The 21,363-nt window shown below is 39.2% G+C and overlaps 3 protein-coding genes across 3 annotated transcripts; 1 reads left to right on the plus strand and 2 right to left on the minus strand.

The window, feature by feature from the left end:
- Window positions 1-367: 367 nt before the first annotated feature.
- Window positions 368-4,903, minus strand: kbtbd12 (kelch repeat and BTB (POZ) domain containing 12). Its single transcript, XM_032549024.1, is given in 7 exon segments — window positions 368-1,063; window positions 1,155-1,352; window positions 2,054-2,204; window positions 2,325-2,595; window positions 2,678-3,315; window positions 3,317-3,836; window positions 4,754-4,903. Coding segments are annotated over 6 exon segments (1,863 nt in total). The 5' UTR covers window positions 3,752-3,836; window positions 4,754-4,903; the 3' UTR covers window positions 368-893.
- LOC116710163 (solute carrier family 26 member 6) lies at window positions 4,818-14,193 on the plus strand. Its single transcript, XM_075074312.1, is given in 25 exon segments — window positions 4,818-4,868; window positions 4,870-4,907; window positions 5,700-5,828; window positions 5,897-6,036; window positions 6,195-6,305; window positions 7,060-7,166; window positions 7,168-7,257; window positions 7,347-7,490; window positions 8,558-8,710; window positions 9,032-9,114; window positions 9,203-9,317; window positions 9,319-9,351; window positions 9,455-9,568; window positions 10,247-10,324; window positions 10,433-10,528; window positions 10,607-10,704; window positions 10,740-10,753; window positions 10,810-10,880; window positions 10,972-11,064; window positions 11,764-11,874; window positions 12,052-12,180; window positions 12,182-12,484; window positions 13,160-13,214; window positions 13,294-13,439; window positions 13,629-14,193. Coding segments are annotated over 25 exon segments (2,571 nt in total). The 3' UTR covers window positions 13,698-14,193.
- Window positions 14,194-15,145: 952 nt separating this feature from the next.
- p4htmb (prolyl 4-hydroxylase, transmembrane b) lies at window positions 15,146-20,746 on the minus strand. The gene is given in 10 exon segments (XM_032549025.1): window positions 15,146-16,225; window positions 16,965-17,088; window positions 17,231-17,321; window positions 17,527-17,712; window positions 17,794-17,861; window positions 17,863-17,957; window positions 18,803-18,899; window positions 18,986-19,176; window positions 19,683-19,764; window positions 19,847-20,746. Coding segments are annotated over 10 exon segments (1,626 nt in total). The 5' UTR covers window positions 20,321-20,746; the 3' UTR covers window positions 15,146-16,007.
- Between the last annotated feature and the right edge of the window lie 617 nt (window positions 20,747-21,363).

The raw sequence follows: 21,363 nt of genomic DNA on the forward strand, positions 1-21,363 counted from the left end.
ACTGCTGTATCATTTAGTTCAATTATATTTCCAGTTTCAGAGTGAAAATAAAATGGTAAACAAATTAAACATTTGTGTCATTTGATTAAAGCTGATAATTTCTGTGATCTATGTTTGAATTTAAAGTACATATTAATGTCCTTATTGCAATGTTGCAATAATGTAACGAGTGGTTCATTGCTTTTCCTGATTGTTTCCACATATCACTTTTTCCATTATTCGTCCCCACAATCCACCCTCTCTTTTCTTTTCTGTTCACCCCCCTCATTCATCTCCTACCTATGAGGAGAAATATGTAGAAACCCTGAAAACAACACATACTTATGCAATAATGATTTAAAAAAATTATTATTGTGTATAATCAAGCTACAGCATCAATGCTCCAAATAAAGTGCATATTTATTTTCAAAAACAATTACATTTTTATTCAGCTTCAGCAAGCATACTAAATACAGTTCAATGACTACGATGTAAAATGTTCAATTTATAAAACTATAACAGGTGCTTCCTGTACATGATTTGCCATTTTGCATTTGTAGTCATCAAAAACTGAATAATCTTTTCTGGGGATGTCCAAGTCCAAGTTGGGTTTATATGTTGTATCGAAGAAACACAAGTCATTATTAATCATGATAGATGTAAAGGGAATCACTTTTTTATATTTGTAAAAATAGGCAGGTTTAAATATTCACTGAGTCTGCAAGATTCAGGAAATCCTCTTTGCAGGAGCAATACACACAAAATAGTATTTACAAATCACAACTCTGCCTACCAAAGTGCATTCAAGTCATTAAGCGCATACCTTCTTCCACTCAGACTAATAAGTGCATCACTGCTTAATTTCCTTTGCCGATTTCTCGTATCCAAACTCTACTCTGACTGACAGCTGTGGATCACAGTTTGACTACGTCTGAGGGTGGGGATAAGAGTCCCCTTGGATTGAGACTTGCCACCAAGCAGACATCATAGTTGTCATGCATCAGTGCGCGCCGGGTCACCACTGTCCACCGGTTCTCCCATGGATCCAGCTCCAGTATGTCCTTTGTTATATCATCATGACGATCTGAGATGAAGGAGTTGACAGAAAGAAATTTAGTTGCATCTTGAAACTAAATTAAAAAAGAAAATTGTCAGTGCAAATTTCCTGTCAGTACCTGCTCCTTTGTAATATCCGCAAACATAAATTTTTCCTCCCACAGTTCCTGCATTAGAGGCATTAGTACGCAGGGAGAGTTGGGGACACGGGAGAGGAGGTCCATCCTTCCAGTAATCTCCATCTGGGTTGTAGATTTCCACAGCACTCAGACAATGACGTGACTGCCCTCGGTCCATTCCCTCACATCCTATTCCCCCTGCAAAACACGTAAGCACCAATAACCAAATCAATGCAATTGTAATTAATTAGCAATATTACAGGACTTTCTTGTTTTTTTGTTGTTATCAGGTATGTCTCCACATAATACTTTTTCATCCTGTAAGTCTATGAGCCCTTTTGTGTCTGATTAACTCAGGTCAACAACATACAGCAGACGGGTCAGAGAGAACGTTGCGGAGAAGATTGCAGCAGAATTAGGTTAACATTTCAAGCTTTTAGTTATAAGACATTGTTAAATGCAGAAGTGTGTGCATGTCGGAGTTTTTTCTATTGATGCTGTTAGGTTTCTGCACCCAGGAGGGCACAGTTGATTCCACATTGGCCATGAAGAGCAGAGTGTAAAGTTGAAAGAAGAGATAGTTTCTTGATCGTTTGACAGCATGTGTGCTGCATGAGTTAGGTGGAAAAGGTTAGTGTGTATAGAAGTATTTTGTTTAAATTTGACTGAATCTGATCTTGGTGTTTGTGATCTAGCTAGTGACTGAGTGGCTTGAATCTGAAGAGGGAAGTTAATTATCTTTTGTTTATCACATTAGGAGCATTAGTCCTTCCAAATGTCACTATTTTTTGTTTTAATGTTACTTTATTGCCAAATGAATGAAAGTTCTAATAGTGAAGAGAAATGCATTGTAATCATTCCTATGTTTTATCAGTTTAACTAGTCCAGAACCTACCTACCTATTACAAAGATTTCCCCATTCAACACCAAAGCACTGCAGCGGTACTTGGAGTACTTCATTGGAGCGAGCTCAGTCCATTTGTTTGTGTTTGGATTGTACTCCAGGAGGCGGTTACTAAGACGGTCCGGCTCATCATCCATACGGTATGACTGGAAGTTCAAGTGGGGTAGAGAATGAAAAGGCAGAGCAGGTGCAGACACGATAATAAGCTGCTGGCAAAAGTGTAATGCTCTAAGTTTCACATAACCAAAGATAGATGTTAATAGTACCTGTGGAGTGCGTCCACCTATCACATAAAGGCAGTCTTTCATTCTGACCACACTGTGGTAGGCCAAAGGCAAAGGCAGAGGTGCTGCACTCCGCCAGGGCCCTCCCTGCAGAGACCACCGCTCCACACAATTTGTGATGAGAAACTGGTTCTTTAGCTTCATCTGCCCCCCCAAGAGGTACAGAGTGTCTCCCAGAGACCCCAGTGCGTAGGAATCCCGGTACTCTGCAGATGTTAGGTGTTCCCAGCTGCCCTGGGCTTCTACTTTATATCTGCAAACCCAGTCACACCACAATTAGTTTCTACAGAGAAAAAACAAGCTTTCAGCTGGAAACAATGTCACCTTATTCTTACCTGTAGATTTCAACATTCATGTCTTTCTGTCGGGCCATTCTGCGTGCACTTGCCTCTCCTGCTACAATAATGTCATTTCTTTCAGTAACGACTCCACCACACACATATCCCAGAGCGTCTCCATAGCGAGGGGAGGTGATGTAGTAGGTTCGGCCAGTTGATGGGGCAAAGCAAAAGCTTCGTTCTGTGTAGTTGCCATACCTTGACCTGATCCCTCCGCCGTCGTTACCAACACAAAGCAGCAGATCTGTGGTTTCCATTCCGTACCTGAGCTTCAGTTTGCGTGGCACAGCAGATGGATGCATGGTTGCAGCCTCCAGGGCTTCATTCAACATCTTCAGACATTCAGCATCAGCCAGCAAAGCTGTGTTCCTCCTCATGGCCTCTCTTAAGTAGTCAGGGTTTACCAGCGGCAGACGGACTTTCTTCAGGAGCTCAGGCAGATGCCGAGCACGGACCTCTCCATCCATCAGGGAGTTGTGCTTCACCCAGCGAAGGACAACATCTAAGATAGTTTCTTCTCTTGTCACATTGAGATCATCAGAACTCAGGAGCTTTCCAAGTTGATGGGCCTCCAACTCCAGAACCTCCTCATTCTGGCAGACTTGGACAAAGTGCTGCCTTAGGAAGCGTTGAGCAGTGATCAGCCAGCTCCTCTGCACCAAGGTCACGGGCAAAGAAATACACACCGAGACAGTTGGAAGCATCCATGTTCTCAGTCATGTGCTGCCGACAGTGTGCAAAGACCTCATCCATCTGCAGGAGAAAAGCTGCAATTGATATACCTTGCACATTGTCATTAGTTAGAGGAAGATCTGAGGTGTACATGTAGTTCAGGAGGAGGGCCAGGCTGTCTGCAGGTGTGTCACGCAGGAAGATTTCCCTGTTACTGCACTCACGCAAACCACACGTGAACATAACGCGGAAGTAAGGGCTGAAGGCGGACAGAATGACTCGGTGGCAGGGGAAGCTGATGCCCTCAGCGACCAGCACCACGTCCGTCAGATGCTCAACCTCTCTCATCTTCCTGAGCTGTTCAAGCAGCACCAGCCCATGTTTGGATGTAAGATCCATTCTTTTCTAAATTTATCAGGAAACTGATTATTTACAAGAAAACACCGGAAACTTTACACAACCAGAATAAGTAATGTAGTGGTTTCTGAAAGACAAAAAACACAAAGAGATTTCAGTTCATTATATTGTTTTTCAGTATACTGAAGTGTATGCAGGTGCTCATTGCACACCAAAATATTGGCAGCAATTACTCCAAAAATAAATCATTTCTGATGATTAATCCAAATGTATTATTTGTGATTTTGAATGATTGCCTCTTACATGACAGTTAAGGATGAAGATGTATTTCTTTCCTTTTAGCTCAATATATGGATATTTGGATAAATATTTTCCAACATATTTAACATAAATGAAACAATAATTCATATTCCACTTATAAAACATACAATAAGTAAAATGTATGCGAAGTATTATTTCCAAAAATAAAATGTCTCAGTTTCATGTTCTGATATAAAATCTAAACATAATTTTCTACTAAAAAAATAGTATGTGCAATTTATACAAGTTTCGTAGGAATATACCGTATATTGCTCGTATTTATTTTTTACTCCTCTCCGATATAATGTTTTGCTTGAAGGTCCTGGTTGATATTTCCCAATCTGTTTACACAAACATTTATATCCAATTACAAAAATACATATTTCTTAACTAAAAAAGAAAAATATGCTGCATTGATGCGATTGGATTACTCTTTTAGATAGTTAATATAGTAAATTAGTCACAAGGTTATTCTGTCATTAGATAATTTCATAGAAAACTGTTTTTACAGTCTATCAAAATATCAAGTTTCATCCTACAAAATTGGGATAAATTCTAATAAAATACTTGACAAAAATGTAAATAAAAAGGTTAGAAAATCAGTTGTGACAATTAATCTTTTCATTGTAATAAATCTAATGTGCAAATTAGTCAAGCTAAACTCTTTGCATTCTACATAAAGTAAAGTCAACATGCAGATGAGAACGTTGTGTTACAGTTTGTTTGCTTGTGATAAAATCTTACCAAAGTCATCTGCTCTTCTTGACTCACTGAGTTTTCGTCGGTCTATGAAAGCCGGTAAATATCCATGTTTTTCTTCAGGCCACACGTGTTGTTGATGTTGCTGAAAGCGCAAGTCAGAGGGCTCAGAGGGATCTGAGCAAACTCGATGGCCAAGGTATGTAACCCCCTCTGGTGCTGCTGCCCTCTGAGCTGTTGGCCCAAAAATAGAGACAGTGTTGTTGCTGGCAGTAAGTGGGTCAAAGGAGTTTGAGTTACATATAAAATGTCATATTTTGAAGCAATTGGGATGGCATATGTGATCAAATTTGTTTTTATTTATAAATTGCTTTATTTGCCTTGTATCCCTACTTATTGGGCATAATTCTTCTTCCAGTTTCTTCACCTTTGCCATGTGCATGCTATCCTAGAAGAGATTAAACCTTTGCTCTCAGCTCAGAGTCAGGTTTCATGGCAGCGCTTTCCTAAGAACTGAGTACATCTTGTTTCTTCACAGGTTTCAGCTTTTTTTAAAAGCTTGAACTATAAATTGTAGCCCTGATCATTTAGGCTGCTAGGAATGCAATAAATGTCTTCAAATCCAAGAGAGAACACACTTTTGAATTAGACACACTTTAAGGTTAATTATTCAATAGAGGCTTCCTGTGATAATGTAGCAAGCCTTCCTTTTTGTTGCTGAGTAGAAATCTAGCCAGAATGGAAACACAAAGTCATCTAAAATCAACAGAGTCGACATCCGTTCCTTGTTCTGATCATTCATTAGTTTCAATGGTTCTGTCCACAATGTCCTGTCTATAGTTAACCATTACACACTGCTGCATATAAGAGCAGATCCAGCTGTGCTCTGGGCATATCGAGGGGTTCATTGACTTTTGCTGATGGCTTGTAGTTTTTATGCATTATAATAAATAGATCTAAGTTCTGCATCTGATGCTCAAATGGATTCAAGAGCAGGATCTGGGAAATATAGAGTGGAGAGGCAAGTCTTGGATGAGCAGAGACTGGAAGAGCTAACAAAGAGAAAAACACTCTCAGAAATCCACAAACCTCTGACTGATCGTTTAAAAGACTCCTTCAGGTAAAGGGCTTGCTGTTTTAAAATACATCTTTCAATTTTTTTGCAAATGAACATTTCTATTTTTGTAGATGTACTCTGCCAAAACTGAAGCGAAGTGTAATGAGCAGCTGTCCTGTGCTGTACTGGCTACCAAAGTACTCGGTGTGGGACTATGGGATGCCTGACCTGGTCTCTGGGATCAGTGTGGGGATAATGCACCTGCCACAAGGTATGATAATTGTTAAAAATGAGTAGATGGATCTTGGCTGCAAGTGATTGAGGCAGTGACTAAGATGATCTTAACTTGATATTCTTTTTGACATTTAGCTAAACTGTATTTCTGTATTTATTTTTTAAATTGAGCTAAAAATATTGTGCATTTCACAGGTATGGCATATGCACTACTGGCTTCTGTACCTCCTGTGTTTGGGCTCTACACATCTCTCTATCCAGCTTTAATTTACTTCTTCTTCGGGACTTCGCGTCATAATTCCATCGGTGAGCACAGTCTCAATCATAAAACCCTTAGAATAAGAGATTTACAAGCTCTCAGCATGAATGTGAAATGATTTTGGGCCGTTTAATCTTCTTTTGTTGAAAATCTCACTTTTTTAAAGTTCAGATTAAATTCATTTAAAAAACAATAACTGATTGTACAGGTTATAATTTATTATCAGATTTCTCTAATCCATACATGATCACAGTTTTAGATTTTTTGGCATAAAGCTACATCTTTAATTTTTCTGAGCATGTAAAGATTTTTCACAAAGCATTTGTTTGTCAATTATATTTACTTTGACATTTTGTTGAGCTGAAGATTTTAGATCAGGGGCTTCTGTCTTAGTCCCTCAGTCAGTTTGGTGTAGAAATTACTCTACTGGGCAGTGCCTCTGGATTTTCTGTAGTTTCCAGTTCACAGCAGGTTTAAACATCTTAATCTGTCATCTGAAGGAGAGTTTTTGGGTCTTCTTGTGGAAAATAGTAAGAGATTTAGGTAAATACAGTACAGACCAAAGGTTTGGGACACACCTTCTCATTGAATTCAATGAGAAGGTGTGTCCAAACCTTTTGGTCTGTACTGTACATGTAATACATATGTATTTATGAGCCTGTGTGGATTGGAGAAAATCTTAAAAATGTCAAACAATTCTTAAAGTTCTTAATTAAATTTCTTAGCTTTGAATGTCATTTAAATATGCATTTCTTGCTGAAAATGTTTATGTCACTGCATATATGTTCATTTATTTTTTAGGTACTTTTACTGTCCTCAGCATCATGGTGGGCAGTGTGACAGAGAGACTCGCTCCCGATGAGTTTTTCTTGAAAACAAACGGGACCAATTTAACTTTAGAAATGGACAGTAGCGGCCCGGGACGCTTACAGGGTGCAGGTGGCCGCCGTTACTACCTTCCTTGGAGGACTTATTCAGGTTTGGCAAACAGTGCAGAAAGTACGAGAAACTCTCAGGTTTTGCTTTTGCAACTTCCTAACCACTGTAAACGACTGTGTTTGTGTAGGTGCTATTAGGTGTTTATAAAGTTTGGCTTCGTGGGAACATATCTGTCTGAACCTCTGGTGCGGGCTTACACATCAGCTGCAGCAGCACACGCTGTAGTGGCACAACTCAAGAACTTATTTAAAGTTTCCCCGAAGCGCTTCACTGGGCCTCTGTCGCAAGTTTATGTGAGTATCATCATCTGCTCACTCTGGCTTAATGGGCTTATTTGAGCCAACATATATGAGTACTCTTACAATTCCAACATGTATGCAAAAAAAAAAGTAAAATAAGATAAAAGCTAAACATATGTTGTTCAAATAACAACACTGACTAGTCAGACTTTATTTCTAATCTCACAAAATACTACCTGCCATTAAAACCATTTTTAAAGTCTGCGAGTTCTTTACAGCTCTGTATCTTTTTCAAAAATTCTGTACAAATGTTTGATAAAATACAAACGTATGTAATTTTAAATGGATAAGTTTACAAAAATACATTAAAGTATGTTTACAGCTTCAAAGTTATATTTGGTAAGCAACATTGTGCTTCCTAAAGATGAACTCAAGAGGCAACATGTTCAAAAATAAAAGCAGTGGACTCAGTATGGATCTCTGTAGGACCCCAAAGTGAGAAGGGACTGCAGAATAGAAATGACCCCATAAATAAACTGAAAAACTCCTGCCTTCCCCAGTTAAACCAGGATGTACCTGTACCTTGGTTACCAACAAAATATTCCCCTATAAATTTCAGATTATTATGATGTGTGGTCTCAAAGGGTACTCATAAGTCTGAAAATACAAAAACAGAAGCATTTGCAGAAATGTTTTTGTTCAAAAGGAATGTAATTAAAAATTGTTCAGCTAACTGTATCAGTGCTGTGGTGTAAAAACTGACTGAAACTCCCCACGGATGTCATGGGTTTCTAAAATCCTCTGAAGCTTAATAAGGACCACTTTTTCTAGATCAGAGAGAAATTCTAGTTCTGATATTGGTCTTTAGTTCAAGAGAACAGTGGGAGTGATTTTTTTGTTACATAAGGAGAGTGTTGAATAAAAGAGAGTGCTGCATTAACTTAGAAAATAGTTGCTTTTTTAAAATTTTACCTCAGACAAATTACAATAAATCACAATAACGATGAAGCAGCTTCCTAGATAAGCATACAGCAACATTAAAGACCTCTGTTTCAGTATTTTAGGGCCCAATTTAAAGGATTACTAACTTTCCTTCTGCTTTGTCTTTTTTTAATTTTCAGACTCTGGTGGATCTTTGCCTCTCGCTGCCAAAAACTCATCTTCCCACTCTGCTGGTCAGCTCTGTAACGATCGTTCTCCTGATTGGAGCGAAGGAGCTCAACTCGTTTCTGAGCACAAAGCTGCCGGTCCCCATTCCTGTGGAACTCATCACAGTCAGTGGATATAAAGATACACTCTTTGGCCTCTTTTTGCTTTATTAACACTGTGTATAGGGGTGTATACACTGCTCAGTGCTGCTGATGATGCAGCACAAAAAAAAGAAGCATAGATGCAGTGGAAATAAGCAGCTGATTCAGGCAGTAATGGAAGGACTCCTACATTTATGCACTTCACTGCAGAAATGTGTAATATATGGCTAATAATTAGGTCTACACCTGGTCCATGATTGACTATATTTCAATGAGTAATGTCTAGGGCTGGAACAGTGTTGTGAAATATCCTTGTTTTTAATTCATGTCATATAATTTCTTTAGATTGTAGCAGCGACTCTGTTATCATCCACTATACACCTAAACAACAACTACAGTGTTTCAGTTGTTGGAGAGATCCCGAGTGGGTGAGTGTTTTGGATTTAGATTAGGCTGCTATTAGTTTCTGTTGAGGCTTTTTTTCCCACCAGCTTTTGCATTTTTCTTCTTCCCCAGTTTAAGCGCTCCCTCTATGCCCAACCTGAGTCTTTTTGGAGACGTTATCGGTGACGCTTTTGCTCTGGCCATTGTTGGTTATGCTGTATCTATTTCACTTGGGAAAACATTTGCACTTGAAGCATGGATACAAGGTGGACAGTAACCAGGTGAGTATGTTCTCACATCCAGGCTGTTTAATCTATCTGCTTTTACTTCTTCTTTTGTATTTTCCTGCATTATTGATTCATTCTTTTCTCCACCGTGGTGCAGGAGCTGGTGGCGCTGGGTCTCAGTAATGCAGTGGGAAGCTTCTTCCAGTGTTTCTCTGTCTGCTCCTCCATGTCTCGAAGTCTAGTCCAGGAGACCACTGGAGGAAAAACTCAGGTGAGTAAGCAACAGCAGACAAGATTTAAATTAGCTCTGTTTTCCCATTTTAAGTCATTCTGCAGTTTCTGAAATAGAAAAGAAAACTTTTAGTTGTAAGTCAAAAGAAAACTCACGTAAACAAATGAAACAAGACATGTTTAAAAGAGCTGTAAAAACACTTTTGTTTGCTAAAACTTCTCCATAAGGAACAAAGTGAAATAGTTTTAAAGCAACAAATGACATGAGATTGTAAATATTACTTGTTTCTACAAGGCAAACCATTTTACTTGTAATACAGCATCTTACATTATGCATTAAGTGGAAATGGGAAATTATTTCTTTCCATAAATATACAAAATATTCAGTACCTGTTTTTACCATTTGAAATTTTGCATACTGTTTTCAGTATGTTAAATGTAATAATTCACTTTCAAATTGTAGTATTTTTCCTAAAAATATATAAATCAGGCATGTCATGAGTTAAATTTACTGAATGACATTAAGAAGTAAAAGTGATTGTTTTAACTTGAACGGTTCTAAAATAAGTACTGTAAATGTCAGCATCAGCAATTTATTCAAATCTATTAATCATTTTGTTTGTTCAACCTACTATATAACTATATCTAATTTATTCTGACCAAACTGACTGATATGTTCCATACACATGTACTAAAACTTCTGGTGTCATTCTTGTAGATGGCTGGAGTGGCCTCTGGTCTGATCGTACTGGTGACGATACTAAAACTTGGGATGTTGTTCCAGGAGCTGCCAAAGGTTGGATATTTTCCTCTCTTTTACCACTACAACGACAGTTCATATCCAGGACACAAGCGTTAGTGAGGTCACACTCTGGTTTAGGTCTAATTAAGTGTGTTGCTTTAGGCCGTCCTCGCATCGATTGTGCTTGTGAATTTGAAGGGCATGTTCAAGCAGTACTCTGATGTCGTTACACTGTGGAGGAGAAGCAAAATCGATCTGGTGAGATGTTGCGATTAGACAGAGACTTTAATGTTTGAGTGCCATCATGATGGACCTTTTGATTTCTGCGACCCCCAGGTGGTTTGGTTAGTGACTTGGATGTCAACAATGCTGCTGAATCTGGACCTGGGTTTGGCTGCGTCCATCGCCTTTTCTCTGTTCACAGTTATCTTCAGGTACTCAGATGTAAGATTCTTCATCACCTTATCAGAGTTTCAACATACTGTCCCACAACACAGACAAATGACAAATAAATATATGTTTCAACTTCTGTTAATTAGGCCCTACATACTCTGTTCTGGGAAATGTTCCTGGTACAGAACTCTATGTGGACATAGAGACACACAGAGAGGTGAGATAAACATACAGAAAGCCAAAAATAGATGGGGGTTTTTTTCTGCTCTGACTGCAAAATAATCTGGTGATATTTATGTATGTGACAGGCCAGAGAGGTTCCAGGTGTTACTATTTTCCGCTCCTCTGCTACAGTTTATTTTGCCAACGCTGAACTCTACCTGGAGGCCCTGAAAGAAAAGGTTGGTCCTCTTTCTTTCTGTTCTTTTGTTAAATTATCCTTTTATTAAACATTTCAGTATTACAATATATTGGTAACTGTAAGTGTTTCATATTTTTGTTCACACTATTTTATTTTTTTTACTTATATTGACAAAATAATTACTTATTTTATTGTGAAAGACCAGAATTCAATAAGATTTTATTTAAAAGATGTTGTTTCTTCTCTGACATGTATTTTCTGGGGCATGTTTTAAATATTTTGTGACAACATCTCAGTCAACAATACACTATACCTTAAAGATAAGGTATAGTTGAGATGATATTGTTTCCAAACAATTGTTTGTGGTATGATTTTGTAAAAAGCAGGAGTAAATTACAGTGCTCGCTCTCTCTCTTTACTTTGCTGTAAATCTCCTCGTATTTCCTCCAGGTTAAGGGACAGACAAACAACCATTTAATCTTGAGTCACCAGCTAAGTCAGCCTAGATAGTTAAAACACTGCAAACACTTGGTGGTTAAATGAAAAGTGACGAAGAAGCCTAAATATTGAATGAACAATTTGAAGTAAAAATTGGAGAAGATAAAAACGGATGTCAGATGTTTACTTTAATCTTTTTTATTTTATAGGAGATTTTATAGCATACTAAGTTTACCAAAGCATCCATTTCTTGTTTCTGTTGTTTAACTGTGATGTTAACTTAATGTTTACCTGTTTCCAGAGTGGGCTTGAGATTGGTAAAATGATTATTTATAAGAGGAGGCAGGAGGCCAAACAGAGGAGAAGAGAAAGGAGAGCTGAAAGACGAGCAAAGAGGCAGGCTAAAGGAGAGGTGGGAAATGTCCAGCATAAAGCACAAATTATGATTTTTTTTTGTTCAGTTTTAATATTTGAATTTTTACTGTGATGTTTATGGCAACTTAAATGCAAAAACAAGACATTCATAATATCTGTGCTCTATACTGATGTAACCAAAGCTTAAACTACTTCCTTTTCTCTAATTATTCAGAAACGGGCACAGAAAGCAGCTAAACAGCATTCTGGGCCTCCAGAGATCTCAGTGGAGGAAGACGAGGCTGATGACTGGAGAGACACACACGTAGACATGACAGCTGCAGAGGAGGAGGAACAGAGCCTGGGCCGAGAGGGGAAACGGGACAGTGTTTGTGATCCCAACCACTCCCCGGACGCCCGACGGTTGCTCCAGGTGGGAGTACCTCAAAGGAGTACATCCAGACAGCACCAGTTTGGGATGGATGTCGGAGCTGCAGGACGGGGACACCACCACTCTGGGCTCCAGCAGCGAGGACACTCTGAGTCGGGATCTAGAACAGGTGTCTCTTGGGTCTCTTGGGAAGTGGACATGGGACATTCACTCCATCATCCTTGACCTATCCACGGCTAACTTCATTGACACTGTGGCCATACAGACACTGACAAATGTAAGTAATAAATAAATAAAAGGACCTGGTCATGTCCCTTTACTGGAAGGGTTTATTGACTGAGTTCTTGCTCAGCAATCAACTTCACTCTGCCAGTTTTCTTGTTCAATAAAAGATAAATTGAGTCTCAGTCTGTACTAGTACTTGTTTTCCTCGGCAGAGCAATGAAGAAGTTCTTGCTGACACTGACTTTGTGCAATTTGTTTGTTTTTCTTTGCCACATCCCGACTCAGTGCTTCTCAGCCTAATTGGAACTCCAATTACAATGAAGTTGGGATGTTGTGCAAAACATAAATGAAACCAAATTACAACGACTTGCAAATAATTTTCAACCTATATTCAACTTATAGGCAAGATATTTAATTTTCAAACAAATTAACTTTACTGCATGTCTTTAAATATTCACTCACTTGGAATTTGGTGCCTATAGCACATTCCAAAAAAGTTGGGACAGTAGGAAAACTGGGAAAGTTGAGGAGTGGTACCCCCTGCTCTCCACCCCGTTGTATTTAGACCATTCCACATGTGAACAGGTTCATTGAAAACAAGCGAGCTGTCAAGACTGGGTATAAAGGTAGCATCTCTGAAAGTTGTTCACAGATTCACCACTTAGTGAACAAGAGTGTGAGCAAACAGTCCTACTGTTTAAGAGCAATATTTTTTCTGTGTTAACAGATCTTCCGGGACTTCAGTGAGATTGATGTGGATATCTACTTCTCTGGATGTCAAGGTGAGTGAAACTCACTTTTCTAAAGCTGCTCTTTAAGAAATACATTTTGTCATCCCCTGATTCCCTTCCTTCTTTACAGCGTCCATTGTAGAACAACTGGAGCGTGGCGATTTCTTCTCGGAAACTCTAAGAAAACAACATGTTTTTGTGTCTGTTCATGATGCTGTACTCTACTGCCTCAACCATCGTGGGGCAGCATCGCTTCCCAGATACGACCCAACACCGGTGAGTAAAAGAGGCTGATTTACAAGTCACATGCGATGAATCCAGAAATAACACACAAATATCTCACCATTCATTGTCTGTGTGGCTTTTTACAGTAATTACAGTTTCTTATTATTATTGAATTTAAATTTCTGATGTCACATCCATGTTTGTTTCATGTACTGACTTTCTGAAAATTTTCTGTTACAGGCCCTGCAGTGCTGGCACAAAATTTTAAAGGCAACAAGATATCAAACGAAAAGAAAAAGATTAATGTGAAAGAAGCTGTTAAATTTCATTTGGAGGTGAATGACCATGAGCAGAATGAAGTTTAAACAGGTATTAGGAACTAGCTATATAAAATGTACAGTGTGGTGTAGGAGTCAACGTTTATTTCTTTGGTTTGACTTTTTTAATCCTTTATACTTGATGGTTCCAAGTCTTCTGGTGGATTTATAGTGATTTTTTGGACTTTGGAACTCATGTTCTGTTTAGTATCTGTCTATTGGGGGAATTGTTTTGTTTATCAAACTCCTAACTCCATTCATTTTGTTCTAATAGTCTTCAGAACTGAGAGAATGAACCTGTGTTGTTGTTACAGATAACACTGAACCTGTTTTAGATTTGATCTTTGGGCATCTTGTTACCAGTAACCTTTCACACATTTGTTCATATTTCTAAATCTTACAAGTTTGCTATGTTGCACAAAACATGTTTATTTTTGCACCGATGATATGATTCTTAAATTTCAACATTAATCTGCAAAAAAAAAATACTACAATAATTTTAAAAGTTAAAGTAGATTTTAATGCAATAGCATATTCTCACAATGATTTTTTTTAATCCAGCCTTTAATTTACTTAGAATTTTTTTTTTTTTTACAAAATGAAAAAGTCACAATTAGTAGCAACTTTAAAAATAAATAATAAATAAATTGGTACTCTTTAAGTCTAATTAAGTGCTTGATAAATTTTTAACATTAAATTCATGATTTTCTGCTTCCCTGGGCTTTAATTTTGATGAGACCCATAACCATTCTTCATCAAAATGGGAAAATTGCATCTACTGGCACATAGATATCACGAAGTACATGCCATTCATTTAAATCAGGAAATAACTGCAAGAGCAAATTAGCGCCTCCTGGAAACAACTTTAAAATGTCAAACATTAACAACTAAGCCCAGACCAACATTTATCTTGTCACTGCATGCAGTGGAAGGATAATGTTAAGGAAGATAAAAAGATCTTATAAAGCAGCTGTTGGAAAACTACAACATTATGCTTTTGAAAAATATGTTTTATGAAATTGTACCTATCTCATTTTTCATCCGAAATTTAGAAAGTGTTGTAAGCTGAAAACTTGTTATAATGTAAATGATGAAGTGATCTTTTAGATACTGCATCAAATCTTCCCTGCTTCTTAAAGATAATGACTTTCAAATGATGGAGTTGAAGATCACACAGTGCAGAACAAGCTGTCATTATAAGGCACAACAACTGGTCAGCATACATACGAAAAGCAGCCAAAGTCTAAAATTTGATCATAAAGAGCAGTTTTACAGATTAAAGAAGGTCTGTCACCTCAATAGAAACAAATTAAGGAGAGTTTAAATCCTTTGCACCTCATTGTAGTTTTGGTTATGTTTTTATTTTCATTTTATTGTCATGTTAAAATGTAAATTAAGCATATTTAAAGTATTGTTGGAAAAGAAGGATTCAGAGGACTGTTGAGTTTCATTACATTTTATTTGGTGCAGGAAACAGTGAGAGAGTGCATTTTCAGTAATTATTTAATAAATAAATAAAATTAACTCTGGACATCATTTTCATTCATTGTGCATTCTAGAAGAAAACAGTAGTATTGTATTGAAGAGACATAGACAAGGCATCATGCATCACACCGAGAGGTGTGAGCTTCTTTTGGTAACGGCAGCTGTCACAATTTTCTAGTGCAAATATTTGCTTGTAGCCACAGCAAAACCTTTTAAATTATGCATGCAAAGAAATGTGTCATTTTAAGTTCACGTGTGTAACATTTAGAGGAATCTACTGGCAGAAAGGCAAGATATCACAATAATATAAGAAACACTGTGCTATTATTGAAGAAAAAAATAGATGTTTACATAGAGATTGTTTGAGTCGCTTTTTTGCAGGTTCCTGCAGTATTTTTTATAGTGGAATAGACAAACCCTGGCTATGTCAATAATTTTAAAAATACTTTTTCTCTTTGACAGCTGCTGATATTGACCTACAGGGTCTGGAAGATGAGTTTCAAAAAGGGGAAAAAAATCAACAGCATGCACTTGGAAACTTTGCCACTAGATGTCACTAAACCCTACACACTTTGAAACATTTAAAATTTACAATTCTTCCACAGGCTCTACTGCAACACTCCTACAGTGGGAAATAGAAATAGAATAATACACAAAATAAACAGACTGTTGTAGAAAAAGGATCTATTTCCCACAGTGAACTCATTCCCTGAATAAATCTCAACCCTGCAAACTGGTCCAAAAAATGCTGTGCACTGGGAAAGAGGAAGAGGTGGAGGATTTTGTTGTTAAACATATGAATGTATTGGTGTCGGAGCTACAAATCTTGATGGATGCTGGGATTCTGTATGTCTGCATTCGAAGTCAGATCGTCGTCATTCTCATCGTCTGGCAGCTGTGAAACCAACTGCTGGTAGCGAGCCTGGCGCTGGTAATCTGGATCAACATTGATCCATTTATTGGCTACCCACTTAGTGCCGCGGGTGACCACACAGCCTCCATGCAGAGCATATTCATCCTGCTCTCCTACCCAACCTGACAAGAAAACAAAAACAGAGATGTTTGATTTACATTTACAGATGTAAACACTATAAAACATCCTTTCAAGGAAAAAGATATTCCTAAAAATTTTGAAAACAATTTTAATCAGTATTTGTCTTTGCTTTCTAAACTAGTATTACAAGAAAGTCTGGATTTAGTACAGGAATAAGAACATGTGGAATGTTAGGAGACTTTTGCACACCATCAGATATTTTCTGATACATAGTTAATATTTAGGCGATTATAGAGAATGAACACAGCCATTTTGTAAAACATAAAACAACTAACATCTCTTGTTGGGTTTGACATTTTAAAAATCTACAAACAGACAAGTCATGTACAAATGCAGTTAATTTAGAATCTCTGTAAGAGCAGTGGTGAACAATATCCTTAAAATAATTCAAGCAGTTAAGGAAGAAAATGCAACTAGATGCAGTTCTGTGAAGTCCTTGGGCAAACCCTTACCCTATAATATCAAATTGAAACTGTGGACAAGTAAAACATAAATAAAATTGTGTTTAGAATGTGAAAAATGCAAGAATGACAAATCAACCCTTTCTGCCTGTGTCATAAATCTAGCACAAATCATTCAATAAACAAATGTCACTGTATGGGTTTAACACCTGACTTCAACAAGGAAAACATCACTTTTGAAACTAAAATCTTACATTTGAAATGAAATGGAATCTTTGCGAAAATTATTCCAAAAAAGCATGCGCTATAATTTCTGCACCTCTTCCATCGGAGAGGTAGTTGTACCAGAAAACAGCCATCCCTTTGGTGGGTTTCACTCTGAGGTTGCTCTTGTCACAGTTTCTTCTGGTGTCCATCAGATCCACATCATTCTGTATCAGAGACTAAAACACAAACTGGAACTAAGTGGAACAATGTCCCTTCATGCCAAGCACAAGCACTCGCTGACAAACATGTGAGTTAGCACAGACGTGAAACCCAAGCACTGTACACTTTTTCCAACTCTCTTCGGACACATTTACGCACCACTTCATCATAGGTCCTGTTGTCTGCCACAGGGAATGCGGTCTCCCCGCCCCCATCAACAGAGTTCAGGTAGAAGAGAACTGTGATGTACCTAAGTGTGCAACACAGGTTTAAATTGACACACACACGTATGATGCAAACGAACACGCACGCATGCATGTACAAACAGTTAGCAAACCAGCAGCAGACGCACAATGTCGAGTCACCAAACGTAGCATGCCAGCTGTCACACTGCACAGTTTAGTAATGACATCAGACAGATGAAATCCCAGCTGAACGTTCTGTCAGTGCCTCACCTGCAAGAAGTCTCAAAAGGAGTGGAGGTGTTTGCTGCAAGACGTGTGTGTGTGCATGCTGTTTCAGGGTAGACCGGCCCGCTGTCATGGTGGGCGTGGTAGTGGCCCCCCTCCTCATATCGAACCACCTGAAGCGGCTCACTCAGGTCCACTAAAGCGGCCGGCAGCCGAGTGAGACGAGTCACCCTTTAATGGAAGAACAGCCACCTTTAAACATATAGCAAGCAGAAACCTCTGAATCATCATCTGCAGTTTAGACTTGCTCACCTCTCTTTGATTTCCTGGAGTACCTGATGGGCTCCTTTGCCCTGATAGAGCCAGGTGTGCCGGCTGTTTCCGAACCAGCTGACTCCTTTTCACCCCTCGTTCCAGCAGGAAGCGCTGGAAGGCGTCGCTGCTCAGTAGCCGAAACTCTTCCTGGCTCAGCAAACCTGTCACCATGACAACAGTAATTAACCTAAACACATTTGTACAGAACTTATAGATGAATCCAACAAATCTCCATAAGGCTTCAAACTGGAAAAAGACTATTGAAAATCCTTATGACTGCAAAGTTTTACAACCATAGAAAGATAAAAAATAAAATTGCTTTATATGAATTACCTGGATGGATGGATGGATGGATGGATGGATGGATGGATGGATGGACGGACGGACGGACAGGACAGACGGATGGACTGGACAACTTAAAATATTTTCAGGGTGAAGAGCCTCATATAATCAGTTCATGCAGAAATCAGCTCTATTTCTTCTAAATACTCTTGCCAATCATTAATAGGGAAAATCCACATCCACATAGAAGTAGTTTTTGGTGCGCACTACGAGTGCAGCAGCATCAACTTTAACTTTACAACAGCAGTCCTAATTTGAATACAAGAACTGGCTTGAGTACAAACTTGTGTAAGTCCTTAAGCGGGTCCAGTTCTGTCTCTGATAAACCAATGCTGTTTCTACCTAATTCTATCTCTGGTTAACAAGAGGCTGAAAAAAAGAATTGGAAAAAAGCATTTTTGTCACCTGTAGCCGTACAGTTTGACTTTACTGTATAAGCAGTACTTCTATGTGCTTTTTCTAAGCTCAAGTATGTTTTGATATAAATATATTTTCAATGATTATATTTAACTTTGCACATCCTTGCAAAAAAAAATGCTTTCAGTCTCTTCCTTATTGCACTTACTGTTGCTTACTTACTGTTACTGTTGCTATCATGAAGAGGCTGGTTTGAAAAAGATCATTTTGGGTAAAACCCAGCAGTTAGTACTACAGAGTTTCTTACCGTCGCCATCCTTATCGGCTTTGAGCCCGTCATAAATTTCTCGCAGGTTCTCTGGAGTGAGCCAGATGCCGTCTCTCACTCTGGAATGAGTCAGTATCTTTGAGGCACAGCAGGAAAGACGGCATAAGATATTTCACTCTTAGAAGAAATAAATAACTTTCAAATCCACAAACTGACATGCACCTCATGCAGCTGCAGCTGTCCATCCTGGTTGATATCAAGAAGGTTAAAGATCTCTTCAGGGCTCAGGTCGAGCTCTTTAGCCAGCTCCTCTTGGCCTTCTTGTACCATCAGCTGGCTTTCCATCAGACCCTTCAGCTGAGCGAGCTGCATCACCATGCGGCACTCGTCCTCTGACAAAAACCCAGGGATCTCTGCATAAGACAACAACACACACTTAGAAACATAGATATTTCTAAAATAAACTTAGGGTGGTTTACATTTTGTGTTAAGATTTTTTGCTACAATGGTGTTTTGCTGCAGTGGATTAATGCAGACCCAATTAAAAGTACTAAAAAATGTAGACCTTACAAAACAAATGTTAAAACAACAAACATCAGGCTCAGACTGAGCCTAATCAGGCTCAGACTGAGCCTGACGTTGGACCTTCTTGCCCAACATCAGTGTCTGATCTTATAAATGAGCTTCTGGAAGGAGGGTAAAGCCTTACCACAAATAATCTCCTAAACCTTGTGGAAAGCCTTCCTAGAAATTTCTAAGCATACCTGCAAAGGTTGGACTAAGATCTTATTAAACCCTAATGTTCTCTGAGAAGGCAAGTGATCCAATACTTTTAGCAACTGTAGGTTTGCAATAAGCACACAAATGTTTGCTCTATGTTTGGCTATTAGAGACTCCCATAGGTATTTGTTCTTCTCACCAAACAGCAGCGGTTTCAGGCTCAAAGTCTTCATCTCATGCACTCTGCCTGGCACCAGAGACACCTTCTGGACATGTCCCACCTAAAAACATACATCAGAGCTAGTTTACATGCAGCAGGTCAAATAAAAACTCCAAAGAGACTCATCATCACATATCTCTCACCCGTATCCCCTCGATTCTCGTCAGGGAAACATCCCGCACAAAGTCGGGCTTCGATGGCGACGGACGTCGCGCTTCCGAGCGCTGGGGTTGGCCACCTCCGCTGGGAGCATCGCTGCTTGAGCTGGCGTCCTCCTGCCCGCTGCTGTAGTGCACGTAAAACAGCAGCGCTATGACATTAATGATGTAGACATGGAAAAACACCATCACGACCACAAAGTAGGAGCGGGAGCACACGCTGCTCTTATGGCAGGGCAGGCGATCGCAGGGCGGCCGGAGCGGCAAGGTCGGGCTCCCGGACGGAGACGCGTCCTCAGCGTCGGTGTTCTCCTGGTTGTCCGTCATTTTTGGAATATTAAAAAAAAGAAGAAAAAACCAAGAAGTTGACTGCTTCTTTGCAGCTAAAACCGTTGAGGTGTTTAAAGGGCAATCTGGGAGTGGTGTTTGCACGGAAGTAGTAGATGCACTGAGTGACATATGTGGAGTTTAATTTGAAAAGGCGCAGAAAATCCTTTTAAAAGCGCCGATTAAATTAAGGTTCTTATCCGCTTACAGAGATCGGAGAACAGAAAAAAAGACGCTTCTTGATCAACACAGTGTCTTTCAAGCAGCTGTCAAGAAGTGCGTGGTGATCTGCAGCTCCGCAGGCTCGGACAGTCTTGTTTACACTGCAGTCAGCAGCGCACTGCGCATCCCAAGCCACAGTGGATAACACCTCACCTCCTCCTCACATGAACACCAGCAGAGAACGGCTGAAGAATATGTCTATACATATATATATAAAACTATAAGCAAGAAATCTCGACAAAACAGTCTGCGCTTCACCTGATTAATAACGGCACCGATCAGCTCCCGCTGCAGACAGCATGCATCTACCGTCCAATGCTGACCCCTGGCGACCTAAACTAACAGCAGCATGTTCCCGTCACTCATTTCACCACGTTTCCAAAATATGCATCAACCATTAACTTCAATAGCTTCTATTGAGACTGTGGGAAGTATTGTGGGTGATTTTTTTTTTTTCAAAAGGGATTTTTTTTTTTCATGGATCTTCAACATTATATGCATAGATGCTGCTCTCTGTGACATATTGTGGTGTGGTCACATACTGTATGTTTGTCAATTCTTTACTGAATGCAGGGGGCACCTTTTTGTGATTCTGTAGAGGCATCGGCCATCTTCTGGGGTGATCTCTGTAGGAGCAGCACCTTATCTACAGCTAAGAGGAAGTGATTAGATAATCAGGGAGGCCAGCTCTGTCCTAGGACGACCCCTTGGCCCAGTGGAGGGGGTGGGAGACAGAAGAAATCTGGTTAAAATGACCTCACTGACTGTTAAATAAAGTCTTGCACCCCATGCATGAAGCTGATGCTGAACTGGAGAGTTCCTTTAGTGACTGACTGATGCATTCTAGATGCACAAAGGAGCGTTATTAATGGTAATTTTAGGATCTACAACCATCACTGCTCACTACAGACTCAATCAGTGTTCACATCCCTGGTGTTTTTTGCACGTCCCTG

Source organism: Xiphophorus hellerii, chromosome 20, assembly GCF_003331165.1.
Source record: "Xiphophorus hellerii strain 12219 chromosome 20, Xiphophorus_hellerii-4.1, whole genome shotgun sequence".
NCBI lineage: Eukaryota > Metazoa > Chordata > Actinopteri > Cyprinodontiformes > Poeciliidae > Xiphophorus > Xiphophorus hellerii.